Source organism: Gopherus evgoodei, unplaced genomic scaffold (assembly GCF_007399415.2).
Source record: "Gopherus evgoodei ecotype Sinaloan lineage unplaced genomic scaffold, rGopEvg1_v1.p scaffold_62_arrow_ctg1, whole genome shotgun sequence".
Classification (NCBI taxonomy): domain Eukaryota; kingdom Metazoa; phylum Chordata; order Testudines; family Testudinidae; genus Gopherus; species Gopherus evgoodei.
Window position 1 is genome coordinate 815,257 of NW_022060083.1, and position 15,360 is coordinate 830,616.

Here is a 15,360-nt window from a genome sequence, read left to right on the forward strand (position 1 = left end):
CACGCTGAACAAGCAGCTTGAAATTGTTCTCTTGTAACTGCAGTAAGAGTGCTTGTAATAAGCGCAACTACTACATCCTCATCCTCCAGTGGACCATCTGGTGAAGGCAAAGGCAGGCGAGAAAGGCAATCAGCTCCCACATTTTTGTTTTCAGGCTTACATTCCAGTTCATAATTGAAAGAAAGTAGCCTTGCAGAGCATCTAGCAATACGATATCCTGCTGTTCCCAGTCCTTTCGCACTGAGCAATGTCGTCAAAGGGCTGTGGGCTGTGCACAACTTGAACATGCGGCCCCACAGTTAAGTTCTTCATTTTTCAGTATCCCAGACACAAGCAAATGCTTCTTTTTTGACTGTAGAATATTTTCTCTCAGCATTACTTAGTGGCCTTCAAGCAAACACAACATTCCTCTCTGTGTTGTCCTCATGAAGTTGTGTGAGGATAGCGCCAAGTCCATAGTCGAGTAAGCAGAGTCAGGATGAGCTCTACCCTGACATCTGGTGGTGAATTATGGGGAGTGTGGAAAGAATCTCAAGGAGTGTGAAAAGGAATTCCAGATATTTGCATTGGCAGACCCTCCCCACCTATGCATAAGCCCACGGCAGCCTGGGATGGTTATTTTGACAGCTGGGATCCCCAATTTCTTTGTTATTGGGGCAGGAGGAAAAAAAGTGTTGTCACCCTAATTATGTGAATGAGGAACTATGAGACTGCTTTATAACAGAAATGACTCAACCTAAATTAAGTAGTACTTGCTAGATCAGGGACATAGGTTCCAAAACCCAGTGAATTGAGAGAGGTTGGGGACTGGTGTGTTTGCCCCTTTTGAGGGCCTGGGACACCAATTGCACATCCTCCTCTCTCTACTGTTAAAAAAGTAGAGTTAATTATGATTCCATTAGGAGTCCATATAAAGGCTGCTGAGCTGAATTCATGCTGGACCAATGGTGCACCAGCACCAGGGCTCCCGTACTATGAGCTGAAATCACTAAGAGTTGAAATCACTAAAGAGCTGGAATTACTGAGCTGAGAGCATTGAGTGCTGTGCTAACTAGTGGGGGAGCCTGAAGACCTATCGGTAAGCGGCTGGCAGAGTGGAGCAGTTTTCAGCATGTTAGAGCAGCCCATGGAACAGTGAGTGGAGTGGAGCGGTTTGTGGGGACAGCTGGAGTGGCTTGCGGGTTGGCTGGAGGAGCGGCACAGCTGGTGAAGTGGAGCTGGTCGTGGTGAAGGCTGCAGCAGACCTCCACGGAGAGGTGGAGCAGTTGGCCTTGGCCCACGTAAGGTGCCCCTTACCACTCTGTGTGGGCCCCACCACTCTGTGTGCCCACCCCCCATTTCCACCCAGGCTGAGAGGGAGTAAAACTCTGCAGATAAACTTTTGAACTCTGGAGTGGAACTGACTAGAGACTTTGGAGTTGTTGGACTTTGGGGTAATTGGACTTAAGACCCTAAGGGGGAAAGGACATTGCCAAACATACTTGGAGGTGGGCTTTTGCTTATGGTTTGTGTTATAATCCTATTTGTGATGTTTCTCCAATGTGATGCTGCATTGTTTCCTTCCTTTATTAAAAGGATTTTGCTACACTCAGACTCCGTGCATGCAAGAGGGGAAGTATTACCTCCTAGAGACGCCCGGGGGGGTGTTATGTAAGTGTTCCAGGTCACTGGCTGGGGGCTCGAGCCACTTATGCATTGTGTTATTGAAACGGAACTCCTGGATACTGAATCCGGCCCTTGTTGCTGCCAACTCAGAGGGGCAGAAGGGTTACAGTCGGAAGCATCAGTAGTTACAATTGTAGGCAATGCAGGACTGGAGTGTGCAAGTACTGGACTATGTACAATCAAGTCTTTCACTGTTTCGAAACTAGCTTGTGCATTCGTTGTCCACACTAAGGTTGAACTTCTCCGTAGTAATTCTCGTAATGGTTCAAAGACAGTGTTACCTAAGTTCCCCTAAAAAACAACCCAGGGTCACACTTTGTCATAAACAGATAGTTAAGCGTTAATGTCTCTTTTACCTGTAAAGGGTTAAGAAGCTCAGTGAACCTGGCTGACACCTGACCAGAGGACCAATCGGAGGACAAGATACTTTCAAATCTTGGTGGAAGGAAGTCTTTGTCTGTGCTGTTTGTGTTGTTCGTTGTTAACTCTAGGGGCTAAGAGGGACCAGATGTGCATCCAGGTTTTCTCCAATCTTTCTGAATCAGTCTGTCATGTTTCAAAATAGTAAGTACTAGCTAGAAAAGGCGGATTAGTCTTATGTTTGTTTTCTTAACTTGTAAATGTGTATTTTGCTGGAAGGATTTTTACCTCTGTTTGCTGTAACTTTGAATCTCAGGCTGGGGGGCGGGGGAAGTCCCTCTAGTCTGTATGAATCTGAATACCCTTTAAGCATTTTACACCCTGATTTTACAGAGATAATTTTTACTTTTTCTTTCCTTTATTAAAAGCTTTCTTTTTTAAGAACTTGATTCATTTTTTTCCCTTGTTTAAGACCCAAGGGGATTGGGACTGAACTCACCAGGGATTGGTGGGGGGAAAGGAGGGAGGAGAAGGTTAATGCCTCTTTGTTTTAAAATCCAAGGAGTTTGGATCAGTGTAGCCTCTCAAGGTAACCCAGGGAGGGGGAAAGTCTGGGACGGGGAAAGGAGGGGGAATGGTTCATTTCTCCTTGTTTTAAGACCCAAGGGGTTTGGGTCTCGGGTTCTTTGGATCAGTGTAGCCTCTCAGGGTAACCTAGGGAGGGGGAAAGTCTGGGAGGGGGAAAGGAGGGGGAATGGTTTATGTCTCCTTGTTTTAAGACTCAAGGGGTTTGGGTCTTGGGTTCTTTTGATCATTGTAGCCTCTCATGGTAACCCAGGGAGGGGGAAAGTCTGGGAGGGGGAAAGGAGGGGAAATGGTTTATTTTATCTTGTTTTAAGATCCAAGGGGATTGGGTCTTGGGTTCCCCAAGGAAAGTTTTGGGGGACCAGAAAGTGTGCCAAACACTATATTTTATCTGGTGGCAGCATTATCAGATCTAAGCTAGGAATTAATCTTAGAAGGGTCCATGCAGATCCCCACTTTTTGGACGCTAAAGTTCAAAGTGGGGGAAAAAATCTTGACACACTTGTATTAGTTTTGTTACAATGCTGCTGTTAGGTCAGATAGAAAAGAGATGGAGCTTATTCATACAAGCACACATTCACAGCATTCATATCCTCATGCACCCACACACTTACACAGAGAGAGAGTGACGGAAATACAGCATGGAGGCCAAGAAGCTGAAGCATGGTAGATCTGGTGTGTCTGTCTGCGATCACAAATCCAGGCTGCTGAGAGGGTCAAGAAGCAGGGGCTTGTGTACATGCCTTCTTCCTCTTATTTTGGAACTGGGCGGCTCCTGTCATGTACACTGAGTTTCCTTTCTGTGTCCATCACTGAGGAGCATTCCCAGACCAGTTCCTTTCATGCATACCAGGTTCTTCTTTACTTTACAGCACTTCATGACTGCCTTCTCAGGGCAGATTATATCAGACACATCTGGCTCCTCGCTTCTGTGTCCGGACTCCTCTCTCCTTGCAATTCCTTTCCGCCCAGTCCCACGTACACTCCCTTGTTCACACTCCCTAATTCACACTCTCTCTGAGGGATAGGATATTACAAAGCTTGGAAGTTCATACAAGTGGCAACCTGAAAAGGCCACAGAGCTTGCAAAGGTTACAAAACTTAAAAGGCTATGCTAACAATGGCTGAAGTTACAAAGTCTGCAAAAAGATTGCAGAACTTATTGATATAAGTTACAGATCTTACAACTGCATTTGAACGGAGGCTTTACATAACAGACAGAAGCATAATTGGGAATTAATTTTGCATACCAGGATGTAAGACCCAACAAGGAACATAAGGTTTGCAAATCTGTGGGAGGAGCAGCATTTGAAATTGGCAGGATATGATCTGGATCAGGTTTTAGTCCAGCCTGTGAAATTGTATGCCCGATAAAAGAGAGTTCAGTTTGTCTAAATTTGCATTTGGACCTATTGAGCTTGAGACCTGCTTTGCTGATGCTGTTTAGTACAGGCTGCAGGTTATTGTCATGCTCCTCAGTAGCATTTCCAAACACAATAATATCACCCAAATAACACTGAACTCCATGTTGATTCTTCAGAATCAATGACATTTTTTGGAAGGCATTTGGGACTGATGTGAGACAGTATGGAACACGTTTAAAATGTAATAGTCCCTCCTGTGTAATAAATGCTGCGAGGCCTCTACTATCTTCATGCAACATAACCTGGTGGTATGTGCTCTGCAAATCAAGAGTAGAAAACATCTTTGCTCCATGGAGTTCTGCAAATACTTCTTCTATGTGAGGAAGAATATGGCTTCCAATTACAATAGCTTTATTTGGCTCCCTTAAGTCCACACAAAGGCGAATGCCCCCATCCTTCTTCTGAGTCACTACTATAGGTGCAACCCATTCTGAGAAATTATTCTCTTCAATAATGTCATTTTGAACTAGTTTTCTAAGTTCCTCTGAAACAGCTTCTCTGACTGAAAATGGTAAGCGCCATAATTTCTGTCGTACAGACATCACATTATTCCACATTTAACTTTATGCAGAAACCCATCAGAGGCACATCTTTAAAGAAATGCAAATAGATGGAATCAGGTGGTATAGATACTGCTGAGCCAGTGTCCAGCAATAGCTGAATAGAGTGTGATTTGCCTGAGGATATGGCGGAAACGTTTACAGTGCACTTTACTTGTTCTGGAATATGTGCAGTAGTGGTTTTGTTCATGCTCAGCACAGTAACGTGAGGTATTGTAACTGCATTCACCTGTTGATTGAACTGGCTACTGTGACATACTTTAGCAAAATGCCCAAACACTTTGGAGTGATTGCTCTGAGCTACTTTTGCTGGACATCCTGTGTAGCTTGCAAGGAGTTGTGGGGATCCACAATGAAAGCATGCTTTTACTGTACTTTGAATTTGCTGATTCAGTGGCTTTTCATTAGGTTTCCTCCTTCAATTGTTTGTCTGCAGCGATAATGAACTTTTCTGCAAAGCAGTCACAGCCTGGATTGTGTCTCCTGTATCCCTGCTCATTATTTTGACTTCAGCTGCAGCTGACTCAATCTGAGTAGCAATGGTTATTGATTTTTCTAGTGTAAGTTGTGGTTCTAGAAGAAAGAGTTCTCTTACACAAAGCATTGTTGTCCTTTCTAACTCTATGGTTCTGCTATTAAAAATTTCCCACCTGAAATGTACCCACCTTAGCTCTTGTGGACATTAATTAGGCCAGGTCTAAACTAGAAAGAGCTGCTGATTTAATAATATTGGTTAGGGCTTTGATTTTAAAGACATTTTTGTAACACCCAAGCCCCTAGGATAGACACAATTACACCAGCAAAAACAAAAGCAAAAAAAACCCAAAACCCTTTTGCTTGAATAGTGATAAAGAAAGCCGACTCCAGGCCCAAAAGCCAGGTCTTGATGCTGCCAAAATTAAATCAAGACAATAGGCCTCAATCATACTAACATAGAGAAAAGTAGAAAAATAATCAATCACTAACTCGCCTGAGGCTTTAATACGCTACATATACTATTAAATGCTGCTAAACAATCAAAATGCTGCTTTTAAGGGGTTAAACTAACATAAAGTCCTTTAAATAACCCATCCATCACTGCCGAAATAGACTGACAACTGCTAGGTTACTATAGTTTATTAAGTAGCTTGTGCACGCATAAAAATAACCTCTAATAACTTGGCCAAAGGAACAAACATGTATTTTTAAACCCAAGTTCCTCAAAATTTTGCTTTGGAACACAGCTGCTAAAACCGCAAGTAGGTGGACAACAGGTGTCAAAGTCCTGACAAACACAAAAACTCGTAAAAAGGGGAAGTTGCAAAGAGCAAGCTTGCAAATTAGCTCATAACCGATATATTTTTAGCAGATGGTTAAAAGATGTCATTGTATTAACCAAATATGGTATCTTCGGATGTATAAGTTCATATGGTAATGTGCGGTTTTTGGCTATATAAACCCAGGTATCACTGCTGTAAGGTAGAGCGACTTACCTCTTGCTAGAGGACTAGTCGTCTCTCCCTGCATATGCTTGTATTCTTTGATTAATCAATAAAGGAGCCTCAGGCTGTCTGATCAACTCAACTGGGTGGTGGTCATTTTCCACGACAATAGCTTATGTAATATGGGGAACTGGAATATGAATGAGATTATATGATAGGGATACCTGTGGTAGCCTGGACTGGTCTTGATGACGCAAAGGTAATCTAAGCCTATTTTAGTATTTCTGCTGGACTTGGAATGTAATGTATGAAAGTCTGTCTATGTAAAAAGAGTAGGAGCAATGCACAAAGATATTATCCCATTGCATAGTAAGGCTTTCAACATAGTCCCACATGACATTCTCATAAGCCAACTAGGGAAATGTGGTCTAGATGAAATTACCATTAAATGAGTAGACAACCGTTTGAAAGATCATACTCAAAACATTATCACTGTTTCGGTATTGAACTGTGAGGGTGTATCTAGCGGATGTGTGCAGAGGTCAGGCCTGGTGCTTTTCAAATATTTTCATTAATGACTTGGATGCTTTCACTAAAGACTTGTATGGGCAGTATGCTTATAATATATGTGGATGACTCCAAGTTGAGAGGTGTTGCAAGAACTTTTGAGGATGTTAGAATTTAAAATCATCTTGGCAAATAGGAGAACTGGTCTGAAATCAACAAGATGATCTTAAATAAAGACAAATGCAAAGTACTATACTTATGGAGGAAAAATCAAATTCCCAGCTACAAAATGGGGAATAACTGACTCGTCGTAATGCTGAAAAGGATTTGGGCGTTATATTGGATCATAAAGTGCATATGAGTCAACAATGTGTTACTGTCATGGTATAATCCCCACTCTGAACCTTAGCGTCCAAAAGGTGGGGTACCAGCATGAATTCCTCTAAGCTCAATTACCAGCTTAGTACTTGTAGCGCTGCCACCAACCAGGAATTCCAGTGCCTGGTACACTCTGGCCCCCCTCAAAACCTTGCCCGGGGAACCCCAAGACCCAGACCCTCTGGATCTTAATACAAGGAAAGTAAACCCTTTCCCTCACTGTTGCCTCTCCCAGGCTTCCCCTCCCTGTGTTACCCTGGAAGATTACTGTGATTCAAACTCCTGAAATCTCAAAACAGAGAGGAAAATTCACCTTCCCCCCTCCTTCTCTCTCCCCCTCCCAGACTCTCACTGAGAGAGAAAGTAATCCTAACACAGAGAGAAATTAACCTTTCTCCTCCCTTTCCCTCCTTTCTCCTTACCAATTCCCTGGTGGATCCAGACCCAGTCCCCTGGGGTCTCACCAGAATAAAAAAACAATCAGGTTCTTAAACAAGAAAAGCTTTTAATTAAAGAAAGAAAAAACAGTAAAAATTATCTTTGTAAATTTAAGATGGAATATGTTACAGGGTCTTTCAGCTATAGACACTGGGAATACCCTCCCAGCCTAAGTATACAAGTACAAATTAAAATTCTTTCAGTAAAATACAAATTTGAACTCCTTCCAGCCAAATACACATTTGCAAATAAAGAAAACAAACATAACCCTAGCTCGCCTTATCTACCTAGTACTTACTATTTTGAATCTATAAGAACCTGTATCAGGGAGATTGGAGAGAAACCTGGTTGCACGTCTGGTCACTCTCAGAACCCAGAGAGAACAACAACCAAAAACTAACAGCACACACAAAAACTTCCCTCTCTCAAGATTTGAAAGTATCTTGTCCTCTGATTGGTCCTCTGGTCAGGTGACAGCCAGGCTCACTGATCTTGTTATCCCTTTACAGGCAAAAGAGATATGAAATACTTCTGTTCTATTAGCTCTTACTTATCTGTTTATGACAATTGCAGTAGCAAAAAAGGCTAATATCAATCTGGGGTATATTAACAGGATTGTTGTATGTAAGAGGTAATTGCCCCACTCTGCTTGGCACTGGTGAGGCCTTAGCTGGAATACTGTGTCCAATTCTGGGCACCAAACTTTAGGAAAGGTGTGGATGAATTGGAGATACGCCAGAAGAAAGGAAACAATGATAAGAAGTTCAGAAAATCTGACCTATGAGGAATGTTAAAGCTGGGCATGTTAAGTCTTGAGAAAACAAGTCTGAGCGGGGACCTGAGAACAGTCTTCAAATATGTTAAGGGCTGTTCTAAAGAAGGTGGTGATCAGTTTTCTCCATATCCACTGAACATAGGGCAAGAAGTAATGGGCTTAATCTGCAGCAAGGGAGATTCAGGTTAGATATTTGGGGAAAAAACATTCTGACTCTCAGGGTAGCTGAGCTCTGGAACAGGTTTCCAAGGGAGGTTGTGGAATCCCCATCACTGGGGATTTTAAGAACAGGTTGGACAAACAGCTGTCAGGGCTGGTCTAGGTTTACTTAGTCCTATCTCAGTGCAGGGGCTGGACTAGATGATTTATTGAGCTCCCTTCCAGCCCTGCATTTCTCTGATTCTACTACTGCCATTCTACTCAGCAGCAGAAGTAGCTGACTTTATCATGGCTTGGGTTATGCTGTGGTGAAGGGCACAAGGCACTCCTTTACACTTCTCTGCTGGCTACCTACACAGCGGCTATGTTCCCTCCTCATGCAGGAGGATGGTAGAGGGCCAGGAGGGGAAGCAGATGGTATGCCAGTCAAAGGCCTTTCCTGGTGTAGCAGGGGATCACTCACCAGCCTCTTTGTCCACTCAAGGGCAGGGCTTACAGTAGGTCCATGTTTAAGCCCATTATTATTTATATCTCTTATTTGTTTGTAGGCTGTGTTGGGGCAGCAATTCTTCTTCTTCTTCTTCTTCTTCTTCTTCTTCTTCTTCTTCTTGTAAATCCAGATTACAATCTGTCCTGCATTCTAGTGTAAGGAAGCAAGATGACACGGCAGAACTGCTACACCCCCCTACTCATGGAGTTGGGCAAGTAGAAGGGGATGTATGGTGTGGTTTGCACTCATTTCCACCAGTGCACCCAGGGATGTTGCTTGGCTGGCATGTCAGGAAGCGCAGAGCTGTGTTTGGTATAGACATAGTGCAAGTGTTCTCCTGCTCCGGAGCAGGGAGGGATGAAAAGGGAGACAGATTCAACTATATGCTCTGCTTTATTATTATTTACCCAAAGGCAGCAGTCAGGATTAGGTCCCCATTTTGCAAACACAGGGTGAAATTCTGACTGCAGGTAATTGAATGAGAGTTTCATCTTTAATTTGAATGGGGCCAGGATTTCTCCATGTAAGTCAAAGAATGGGAAAAAATTTAAGTTATACAAAAGAAACCCAATATGATTCTCCTTCTTATGCAAAGTGAAGTCACAAAAGAAAATAGACATAATCTAATACATTCCTTCTCTAAACACTTACTACTTTTAAGAAATGTTAGATGACTGATTCCTGGATCCTTCACTCTGGCACAAACTTTTCTGAACAGACAAAAACTGATTTCTCTCCTCCCTCTTTGAAAACATCTTGTCCCCCAATTGGTTCCTCTGGTCAAGTGTCAGCTAGGCTATGTGAGCTTCTTAACCCTTTACAGGTAAAAGAGGAATTAACCCTTAACTGTCTGTTTATGACAGGTGGGTCTCTTGATCCATCTTTGGACAGAAAGCCCAGGGCTCCCTGTGGCCATCATAAGGAGTGTTACCTTCTTCTGAGGCTGTGATGCTATTTCCATCACATCTGGGCCTATGGATATTCCTCCTTTTTCAGCTTGTAAAAGAGACGACTAAGGGGAGATATGATAGAGGTCTATAAAATCATGACTAGTGTAGAGAAAGTGAATAAAGAAGTGTTATTTACGCCTTCTCATAACAAAAGAACCAGGGTTCACCAAATGAAACTAATAGGCAGCAGATTTAGAACAAACAAAAGGAAATATTTTTTCACACAACTCACAGTCAGTCTGTGGACCTCTTTGCCAGAGGATGTTGTGAAGGCCAGGACTCTAACAGGGTTCAAAAAATAACTAGATAAGTTCATGGAGGATAGGTCCATCAATGACTGTTAGCCAGAATGGGCAGAGATGGTGTCCCTAGCCTCTGTTGCCAGAAGCTGAGAATAGGTGATTTGCTGTTTACTTGTTCTGTTCATTCCCCCTGGAGCACCTTGCATTGCCCACTGTCAGAAGACAGGATATGAGGCTAGGTGGACCTTTGGTCTGACACAGTGTGTTCTTATGTACCCATGCTCTGTTTCCATGGGGGCCCCCACTGATTACTCCTCAGACAGGTCTTTAAATCAAGATTTATGAGCTGCCTGCTCACATGGATAGAATTTTGCAGAGGGGGAATATAGGGGGAAATTACTAGCCACAGCATCAGTGAATGTGAGCAGTTAACATAGGTGGACATTGCCCTGTGCACTAGTGCAGGAGACTCACATGTGTCCTCCAGGGCAAGCAGGAACTGCTGACATTTGGATGGATAGAATTTCGAAGCAAAGACTGACTGCTACTCTTTTTGTACAGCACCTAGCAGGACGGAGCTCCCATCTTGGTTATTGCCTAGGCACTGATTAATATCAATCAAATAATAAATAATAGGCAGGGACTTTTTTTATTTAATTCTGTGTTTGTGCAGTGCTTAGCAAAATGCAGTCCTAGGCCTTTACTAGGGTGAAAGAAACCTAATGGGAATGGCGATAGGACCCATGGTTTGGGCACTCACCGGGCATGTGGGAAACCTGTGCTCTAGGTCCTGCTCCAATGAGTAGTTAATTGGTGGAAAAGCTTCAAGAGAAGAGATTGTAAAAGTCATACCCTAGAACATAGCCTGCTGGTCAGGAACCTCTTCTGGGATATGGAAGGCTCAGGTCCAGTCCCTTGTTCCAAATGAGGAAGAGCAGGGAAATTAAAACAAATCTCCCATGTGCCAGATAAGTGCTCTATCCAGTGGCCTATAAGCCAATGGGAGGGTCTTTCTCTTTCAGTTTTTTTCCTGAGAAAGAGCTGACGTAATATGAATAGGTTACCTACTTCCATGAAAGGGCTGCCAGCCGCACGTTATGAATGGAGTTAGGTGCCCAACTCCCTTGGACCACAGGGGCTTAGACTGTAGTCCATTTATCGGCATTTCCTGTTGGCTAGTTTTACAGCTCCTCGCTCCATGTGCTAGACTCTGAGAGTCCAATTTTTAGGTGCCTAACTCTCCCCATGCCTGGCTGAGGGTTCACCATTGGGCGGCAGGGCACCTAAAACATGGGCATTGAAATTCTCAGTGTTGCCATGACTAAGGGCCAGAGTTTTAAATGTATTTAGGTCCCTAGTGGGATTTTCTGAAGCTTCTAGGTGCCCAGCCTCAATTGTGGGGCTAGCCCAATGTGCCCATGGTGCTATATCCCTGGTGCAATCAGTGCTGAAGTTGCATCAGTGTTTCATGGTATTGCACAACAGTGGCAGACACCACCCTACCATCTCAAAGAAGGGTGAGACTGGCACCATTGCTCTTTGCAGCTTGGTTCAAACCCAAGGAGACTCTCCATCTTTTCAGGTCTAAACCCAACTGATCAAAGATGATAACACCCAACCCCCAAGGCAGACAGAGCCCAGTGTGATTTTGGAAGGTTGAGTTCTTCATCTCTTGTTGCTAATTGCTGTTCACATTGCCTGGCAACACAACAGTAGAAATTATTTAGATATATAATAGACTGCCTTGTAGCACATTGGCAACTGTGCTGACGTGATGGCAGATAATTAGCAGGTAAGTTAGACAGTTGTTAGTATTAGTGGCATTAAAAAAAAAAGAAAAGAATTATCTCTTTGTTTTTTGGATGCATAACTCGACATCTAGGCTTGTATGGATTAGCATTTTATTGGTAAATGTTGATTGCACCGAACACATACAAGCCAACAAAAAAAATGTCCATTGATAATAATCAGAATTTAAACATAGACAAAGTAACTTGACAACTTATTAGAGTTTCATTTAAGAATATTTATGTTGTATATTTTGACGTCATGTTGACAGTTTGTGTTTGAACAATTATAAAACTTTAACTTTTTATATCTCGTTGTCTACTGTCATTATATAATTATTGTCTGACCCTCTCCATTGCCCACCCCTACCCACAATTTCCTGCAACTGTGAAAATTTAAATAGATAAAAATTGAAAAAAAAAGCTTAACACCCATAATTTTGCATAATTGTGAAAAATTAAATTGATAAACCTTGAAAAAATGCTTCAAAATAAACACTAATATTTCTGACAAAATTATATATAAAAATCTAATTCTGTCAAGCCTACATATGAAGGTTGATATTTTCAAAGATGCTAAGAGGTCTGTGGACCAAATTTTCATTAATTTGGAAATTTCATCCAAATTGTAACATTAACATCTGAATTTCTTTCAAATGCTTTCACGATCACTGCTTTGAACTTAATAAAAGTCATTGAATCTTCTGTTTTCTGTGTGCAGCAAATTTATGTTTATATATGTCCATGTATTTCCATAAGTGGGCCAGATCCTCAGCTGGTGTAAATCAGTGTAACTCTTTTGGTGTTAGCTCCAGTTTGCATTAGCTAAGCTTCTGGCCCAGAATATTAATTGATGTTTTATTATGTATATGCATAGAATTGTGTATGTGTGTTTCCATATGTAATTATTATTAGAGTCAGTCAAATATTTTCTACTGAAATATTTTTTCAACACAAAATGGATCTTCTCCAAAAATGGAAATTTATATTGGTTCCATTAATTTGCAGGCTCTGTGTGCAAATCTTGATCATACAAATACACACGAGTCTCATATAACTATGGACATACAGATATAGTAACATACATTAACATCTGGCCACGCAACTCACAGTCCCATTATAAAAAATAATGATTCATGCTGGTGAGGAAATTATTTTTTCCATGTCAGAAATTCCAATTTTTTTTTCATTTTCATATAATTTTTTATTTTTGTTTTAATTAAAAACTGATGTTTTTTAAAAAAAAACTGAAAAAATGTTAATTTTCAGGTGCCAAAATACCAAAAATAAAATGAAATAAAAAAATAGTTGCAAGTTTTCTGTTGTTTGGCAAAATCCTAAACGCTTTCAATTATAACTATGTCTTATGTTCCAAAGTGACCCAGGGCAGGATTTCCAAAGGTATTTAGGCACCTAAAGATACAAATAGCTGCCTAGAGGGATTTTCCAAAGCAACTTTCTTTGAAATAAGTGGAAGTTGGGTGCCTAAATACCTTTAAAAATTTGACCTAAATTCCTGTTGAAAATGAGTCTTAAGCCCTTAAATCATTTACATGTTTTTGCACTGAGCAGCGTAATGTCTACATACTTTTACAATTCTTGGTGTGAGATATTAAGTGACTAGGGTAGCCACTGGCACATCACAAGAATACCAAAGTTTTCTGTACTTCCAGAACAGCATAAGCCCACCCCCTCTGGTGTCACCTCACATGCATGCTGGCAGGGGTGGAGCAGTGCGCTCTGCAAAATGGCACCTACCTTGATGATACTGGACAAAACCATGTCCGGCATCAGACCAAGATAAAACTCTTCCCAAAACAGGACTGTCTGGCATAAATAGGACAAATGGCCAGCTGATAAGTGAGTGACTTATCCGAAGTAACACAGTGACTGGTAGGCCCGGAACTAGAGGCCAGACATTTACGAGTGAGATATTGACACTGTGTATTAATCCAAGTTCTCATATTGTAAATTATATTGATGAGTTTGTTCAATTTTCCTAGATAGAACACATAAAAAAACCTGAATGGGAGAAAATCAAATGTCCATTGCGGAATTCATCCTCTTGGGATTTGGGGATCTCCCTAAACTGAAGACCCTTCTCTTCCTGCTGTTTCTAGTGATCTACATTGTGATGAAGGCTGGGAACATCCTTATCATTGTTCTAATTGTGACTGATCAGCATTGTGGAAGAAGGGAAAGAATTGACAAGGATTTGTAGGGGATCTTAATGCATGTCAGTTTGTTAGCAAAAGTTAGGCCAGCTGTAACCCTAATGACGGGAGACTTGTAGAAGCGAGGATAGTGTGAGGCGAGTGGAAAAGAACTGTGTGAGAAGTTGTCACGACCTTGCACTAATAACCAAATATGTAGACTGGTGCCTTCCAGAAGTGAGAAAAATAAGATAGCAGGATGGCCTATGTATAAACAAAATGCAGTTATTGCTTATTAGTGTCTGTATTACTGCTTGTTATTGTCTGTAACAAAGGTATAAATGCTTGCTGTAATTGTTTACCTGTAGAGAGACCTGTCCGGGACTGGGGCGACCCTGTGTCCTAGGGCACTCCCTCCCTCTATCGCAATTGCTTGAGAAATAATAAAGTATCTGACTCTGCTGCACCCAAACAAAAAGCGACAACTGAGTTTTTCTCCTACAGCATCTTCACACCCCCCATGTACTTTTCCCTGAGGAACTTGTCCTGCTTGGAGACCTGCGACACCTCCACCATCCTTCTCAGGGTGCTGGCCAGTCTCCTGGCTGGGGACAGAACCATTTCTGTTAGACATTGCATTGTACAATTTTATAATTTGGGTTCCCTGGCAGCCACAGAATGTTGTCTCTTATCTGAGATGTCTTATGATCGGTATTTAGCAATATGCAAAGCACTTCATTATGCATCCCTTACAAATGGCAAGTTCTGCACCAAGCTAGTGGCTGGGTCTTGGATACGTGGATTTATATCTGTGGCTATCACAATATTTATGATTTCACAATTAACATTCTATGGCCCCAATGAAATTGACCATTTCTTTTGTGATTTAAGCCCAATAATAAAGCTGTCCTGCAGTGACATCTGCATGTTGGAAGTTACAGCTGTCATTTTCTCCTCATTGTTCATGCTGCCAACATTTGAATTAACCCTGGCATCCTACGTTCACATCATCTCCACCATCCTGCGAATCCCGTCCAGCACAGGGAGGCAAAAGGCCTTTTCCACCTGCTCCTCCCACGTCATTGTGGTGACAATTTTCTATGGAACTCTAGTCATCGTCTACATGCTACCAAAAAACAACACACTGAGAAGCCTCAATAAGGTGTTCTCTGTCTTCTAGACAGTCTTGACTCCAATCGTTAATCCCCTCATCTACAGCCTGAGGAACAAAGAGGTGAAGGAGGCCCTGAGGAAAGCTTACAGTAAAATGCTGTCTTCACCACAAGTATTTACAAAATTGAAGGTGATGTTTCTAGGTTAAAATGGAGTGAAAGAGGTGGATGTGCAACAAGGGCGCCAGGGGCTGGTGCTTTCAGAATCAGAAAGCAAAGTCTGGGTTGCCTTTCAGTATGACTAGCGCTGGTCAGAACATTTCCAAGGAATTCTGTGTGTCTCATGGTTATGAA

General features: G+C 42.0%; 1 protein-coding gene across 1 annotated transcript in view; it reads right to left on the bottom strand.

Annotated features, from left to right (window-relative positions):
• LOC115643564 (olfactory receptor 6B1-like) overlaps positions 1-13,523 on the bottom strand; it is a 41,472-nt gene extending 27,949 nt beyond the window's left edge. The window contains exons 1-3 of the mRNA XM_030547589.1: positions 13,500-13,523; positions 9,694-9,774; positions 4,343-4,561 (exon numbers count right to left, since the gene is read on the bottom strand). Coding sequence (XP_030403449.1) covers positions 4,343-4,561; positions 9,694-9,774; positions 13,500-13,523 — 324 coding nt within the window. The remainder of the gene's footprint in view (positions 1-4,342; positions 4,562-9,693; positions 9,775-13,499) is intronic.
• Between the last annotated feature and the right edge of the window lie 1,837 nt (positions 13,524-15,360).